Raw genomic sequence first — 5,529 nt, forward strand, 5'->3', positions numbered from 1 at the left:
GAGCCCGTCAGAGTTCCACTCAGATGTGGAAGATTCCATAATCCCCACGAGACTCGGAAGAACTCCCAACTAACTCCAGCCCTTCAGAACTTTCGTTCGGTTCTGCTCTCAGAACTTTGAACTCCAGAACTTCTGTTCTTCCCCCGAACTTTTAACCGACTGGAACTAGGAAGTGTCGACTTTTTAAGGAGTTCGCTTCCGGTCCCTTTTTGGGAAATCCTGATTGGTTGAAAGAACCAACAGGGGTGTGGTTTTAGTGACGTAAGAGGTTACTACAAGTCAGAAAAACAGTGAGATGTTTTAAGAACAGACAGAGAAATGTTATGGCGAAATGAGAGACTCACAGGTGCCAGCTTCTCTTGTTTACCGTCTGCTAGGTTTAAAAACATGACAGTTCTTTCCAATAACTTCTTTGCGACTGTCTCCGACTTTTGACCGACATCACTCCTTCTCATTTCAGACAGAAGATCAAAAAATGCATAATTACTCTGTAACAGACATTAACTTGATTTCTACTTTGAATGAGGATTAAAAAATCATTAATACTGTTTCACAGTTGATTTAAAATGAGTAGTTCACTTCAACATTTAAAATGGTTTGAACTAAACACACTTTGATTATCAAGATATTGTAAAATAGTAATGATAATAAAAAAGAGAGTGTTCTTTCAATTGATTAGTGCAGGACACACTTGGAAAGTCTCTGGATGAGCTTAATTTGTTTTTCTGGACTCAAATCAATGAAATAACAGTTCCTGTCCCACGAAGGTCCTCAGGGTCAGGTTTTGACCTGAGGCTTAGTTCACTACAGTGGTCTCAGTCTACAACTGAAGGTGCTGCGGTAAGAGTCCAGGGTGTCATGCAGGGGGGGTGACATGTTGTTCAGGATCTGGAGCAGGTTCCTCAGCATCCTCTGCTCAGACTCCTGTCAAAGACTGCAGGTCCACTCCCAGAACTGAACCTCTTCATGAGTTTATTGAGTCTGTTGGCATCAGCTTTCTTCACCCTTCTGTCCCAGCACACCACAGTGTAGAAGAAGATGCTGGAGACCACTGAGTGGTAAAACATCTGCAGCATGGTCCTGCAGACGTTAAAGGACCTGAGTCTCCTCAGAAGAAAAAGGTGACTGCCCTTTCTTGTAGAGGGCGTTGGTGTTAGCGGTCCAGGTGCGTGTAGGCTCTGTGCAGCAGGTAGATGATGGCGTCGTCAACTCCAATGCGTGGAAACAAAAAGACGGAAGAGAAAGTTTGGAGATGAATGACTTGGGAACAATTGCATTTATATACAGACAGATGAAGACAGAGACCTAGAGAAAGACACATTTGTTTTGAAAATACATTTTAATGAGTTACTTGAATGATTAGTGTCCCCTGCAAGCTGATGTCTCTCTGAGGACTGTGAGGAGGTTTCTGCCCAGAATATTTCCGACTGTTCTCATAACCGTGTCCTCTGTGTCCTCCCTTCTTGTATGCAGATCTGCAGCAGCACCGCTCTGAAGGTGTTCACGGGAGGACATCCCCTGTGTCCAGCTATGTCCCCCTGCCGGACTACCTGGACAATGACGAAGACCTGATCAGACCAAGGAAGCTGGTGAATCCTGTCAAAGCTTCCAGAAGTCACCAGGAGCTTCACCAAGAGCTGCTGAGCAGCTGCAGGCGGTACGTGTTTCTGCTCTCACCATGACAGTTTTGAGACATCAAGATGTCCTACAGGATGGGACAGATTTTATGACAAAATAACAGTTTTTCACAACGTAATGTTTTTGTTGCAAATTATTCTGAAGAAAGGAGACAGTTTGGAATAGCAAGGACAAGCATTCAAGACTTTATGGGTGACGAGGACAGTCACAAGTTCCTTAAGGGTCTGGATGTTGCTGGACTGTCTTGATTGACACATCTTTGCAACATCGCGTGGACATCGGGGGCAGTGCCACTGGATTGACAGACTGGGATGGTGGTTCCCCTCTTCAAAAAGGGGAACCAGAGATTGTGCTCGCTCCAGTTAAAGTGTTCATCACTCTCCTTAGCCTCCCTGTAAGGTCAATTCAGGGGTGCTGGAGAAGTGAGTCAGATTGTTGGTCGAACCTCAGATCCAGGAGGAACAAGGACAGATCTTTCCCGGCCATGGACCAGCTCTTTACCCTCACTAGGGTCCTCGAGGGGACATGGGAGTTTGCCCATCCAGTCAACATGTGTTTTGTTGACTTGGAGAAGGCATTTGACTGTGTTCCTCGAGGTATACTGTGGGGGGAGCTCTGTGAGTATGGGATTGGGGGTCCATTGCTACGGATTGTTCGATCCATATACAAGCGATGCAAGACTTTGGTTCTCATTGCCGGCAGTAAGTCGGACCCCTTCAGAGTGGGAGCTGGATTCCACCAGAGCTGCCTGTTGTCACAGATTCTGTTCACAACTTTTATGGACAGAATTTTTTGGTGCAGCCAGGGGTGCGGAGGGAGTCCGGTTCGGTGGCCACAGGATTCCATCTCTACTCTTTGCAGATGATGTAGTCCTGTTGGTGTCATCGTGCCATGATCTTCAGCTCTCACTAGAGCGGTTCGCAACCGAGTGTGAAGTGGCTGGGATGAGAATCAGCACCCCCAAATCTGAGGCTATGGTCCTCAGAATGTCCTCTTTAGGTTGGGGATGAGGTTCTGCCTCCAGTGGAGGACTCCAAATATCTCTGGTTCTGTTCATGAGTGGGGGAAGAATGGAGCGTGAGATCTACAGATTCATTCATTCAACTTTTATTTATACAGGTTAGTCCCATTGAGCCTCTGTGGATGGATGGATCGGTGCAGCTTCAGCAACGTTGTTGACTCTGTACCGGTCCGTTATGTTGAAGAGGAAACTGAGCTGCAAGGAGAAGCTCCCTGTTTACTGGTCGGTCTACGTTCCTACTCTCACACATGGTCCTGAACTCTGGTAAGGATGTTCCCTAGACGCCTCCATAGGGAGGTGTTCTGGACATGTCCAACTGGGAGGAGACACCGGGGAAGACCCAGGACACGCTGGAGAGACTATGTCTCAGATGGTCTGGGAAAACCATGGAGTCCTCCCAGAAGAGCTGGAAGAGGTAGCTGTGGAGAGAGAGGTCTGGACTTCCCTGCTCAAGATGCTGCCCCTGAGACGTGACCTCAGAACCAGATGAGGGATGGATGATGGACTGATTGATGCAAATAACAAGAAGTCAGAACATCATATGTTATAATTTAATGTATGAAAGAGCCAGACTCTTATTTTGAAACTCCAGGTTCAGTCCTCTTCCTGTTTCCTGCCGACCCTCTGACTGAATTCTGATCATCAGAGGTCCAATCAGCGACGTGAAGGATCTGTGGGGGGCAGCCATGATGGAAACACAGCATGCTGAGTAATATAGAAGACCAGCAACCTTCTGAGTCACTGGTTGCCATGGTGATAGAGAGGGGCTTCAAACAGCAGCACTTCAGGCTGAAACACAGAGTAAAAAGTAATCCTCAGATGTATGATCAAAGAACTTCCTGTTTTTTGAGTTTGGATGCAGTGGAAGTCAACGGGAGTTTGGGTGTTGACCTCTGACCACTGAGAGGAACCATCAGTACTCCAGAGACTCTGACTGGATGGAGAAAGTGGAAAAGAAGAACTGAAAGTGTTTGTGACATCAGACTCTAAGCTGAACATTAAATCCTCCATGTTCAGCTGTGATCGTGTTAAAACAGTTTAAGTTCTGACAACTCAGTCCAACTACCTGTGACCCGATTAAACTCTGATGATGGTTCTGAAGTCTGAGCTGGAGGTCCACACAGGACCGGCTTTAACCCTCCACGCCCGTCTGGGGGACATTTTGACCGTTTTTTGTGAATCTTCTCTCCGTTGGGCAAAAAACTAAATAATAGACATTTTAAACAGAGGAGGAACGTTTTCAGATTAAAATTATAATTTTTTAGAACGTGTTCTGTTTGTGGGTTTTAGGGTTCTGGTTCTCCGTCCAGAACCAACCAGGTCAGAACCATGTTCTACAAACTGGACTCTGACTGGCGGTGACCAATCAGAGAGCAGCTCTTCTTGTTTGTGAAGAGATGAATGAGCGTCGCTAAGCAACGACCTCCAGGGCCTCTGGCACTGCCGAGCATGCTGGGAAAGTTTCCACCTCCTCACAGTGGAACACATTCACAGACGCACAAACATGGAAAACACTTCCTGTTCTCACAGAACACGATCAATCAGTCTGATCACCAGTAATCAATGTCTGACTAAACAGTAATCACTGACCATTACGAAGTGACTGATCGATCATGGACTTACTGATCATCGACTGGTTGATCATCCACTGATTGATCAGGGTCTTATTGATCATTGTTAGATCGATCAGGAACTTATTGATCACCGACAGATCGATCAGGGACTGATTGATCAGAGACTTATTGATCACTGACAGATCGATCAGAGACTTATTGATCATGGACAGTGTTTTCTAAAGTTACTGAGAGGCAACCTTCAGTTGTTTTTGCTGCTGACCCTGCTGATGGAAACAACTACACCATGAAAACTGTCATAACATACAAACAACATATGTGTGTGTGTGTGTGTGTGTGTGTGCGCGCATGTGCAGAGGGGGGACCAGCATCGATACCAAACCAGAACTACAGAGAGTTCTAGAGTCCAGGAAGAGAGATCAGCTGATCCGTCAGAGGAAACAGGAAGTGGAAGCTCACAGGAAGATTTCCCCTCTGGAGGCGGAGCTACTGAAGAGACACAGGAAGCTGGAGGAGGTGCGAAAACATGTCAACATACATGCCAACGAGCATAATTCATAAACTCTACAGACTTCGCCAAGCAGTAAAAAATGAGTTTCATGAGTCATCTGTTTGATTTAATCCAGAGCAGCTAACAACCAGTTTGAGTTCTTCAAAAGCCAATTGACAGGACAAGATAATTAATCTCAACCAGTGAGAAAATATTTTAGTTGAACAGGATCAAAAAGATGGATGGATGAGTGGATAAATGGTTGCATACTTATGGATGAATGCAGAGGTTGAATGCAGATGTTGGATGCAGATGGTTGGATGCAGATGGTTGGATGCAGATGTTGGATGCAAATGAATGGATGCAGATGTTGGACACAGATGGTTGAATGCAGATATTTAATGCAGATGACTGGATGCAGATGTTTGATATAAATGGTTGGATGTGGATGTTGGATGCAGATAGATGGATACAGATAGCTGGATGTTGGATGCAGATGTTATATACATATGTTGTATGAGGATGTTGGATACAGATCTTGGATGTGGACGGCTGTATGCAGATGTTGGATACAGATGTTGATGTGGATAGTTGTATGCAGATGGTTGTATGCAGATGGTTGTATGTGGATGGTTGGATGCAGATGTTGGATACAGATGTATGCAGATGTTGGAAGCAATTGGTTGGATGCAGATGTTAGATGCAGATGTTGGAAGCAAATGGTTGATGCAGATGTTGGAAGCAGCTGGTTGGATGCATATGTTGGAAGCAGATGGTTGTATGCAGATGCTAGATGCAGATGTTGG

The 5,529-nt window shown here is 45.6% G+C and overlaps 1 protein-coding gene across 1 annotated transcript in view; it reads left to right on the forward strand.

The window, feature by feature from the left end:
• LOC119412684 (protein FAM107B) overlaps positions 1-5,529 on the forward strand; it is an 8,258-nt gene that overhangs the window by 1,718 nt on the left and 1,011 nt on the right. The window contains exons 2-3 of the mRNA XM_037679720.1: positions 1,474-1,657; positions 4,590-4,749. Of these exons, the coding sequence (XP_037535648.1) occupies positions 1,474-1,657; positions 4,590-4,749 (344 nt within the window). The remainder of the gene's footprint in view (positions 1-1,473; positions 1,658-4,589; positions 4,750-5,529) is intronic.

The sequence above is a fragment of the Nematolebias whitei genome, chromosome 7, assembly GCF_014905685.2.
Source record: "Nematolebias whitei isolate Nwh7 chromosome 7, NemWhi1, whole genome shotgun sequence".
NCBI lineage: Eukaryota > Metazoa > Chordata > Actinopteri > Cyprinodontiformes > Rivulidae > Nematolebias > Nematolebias whitei.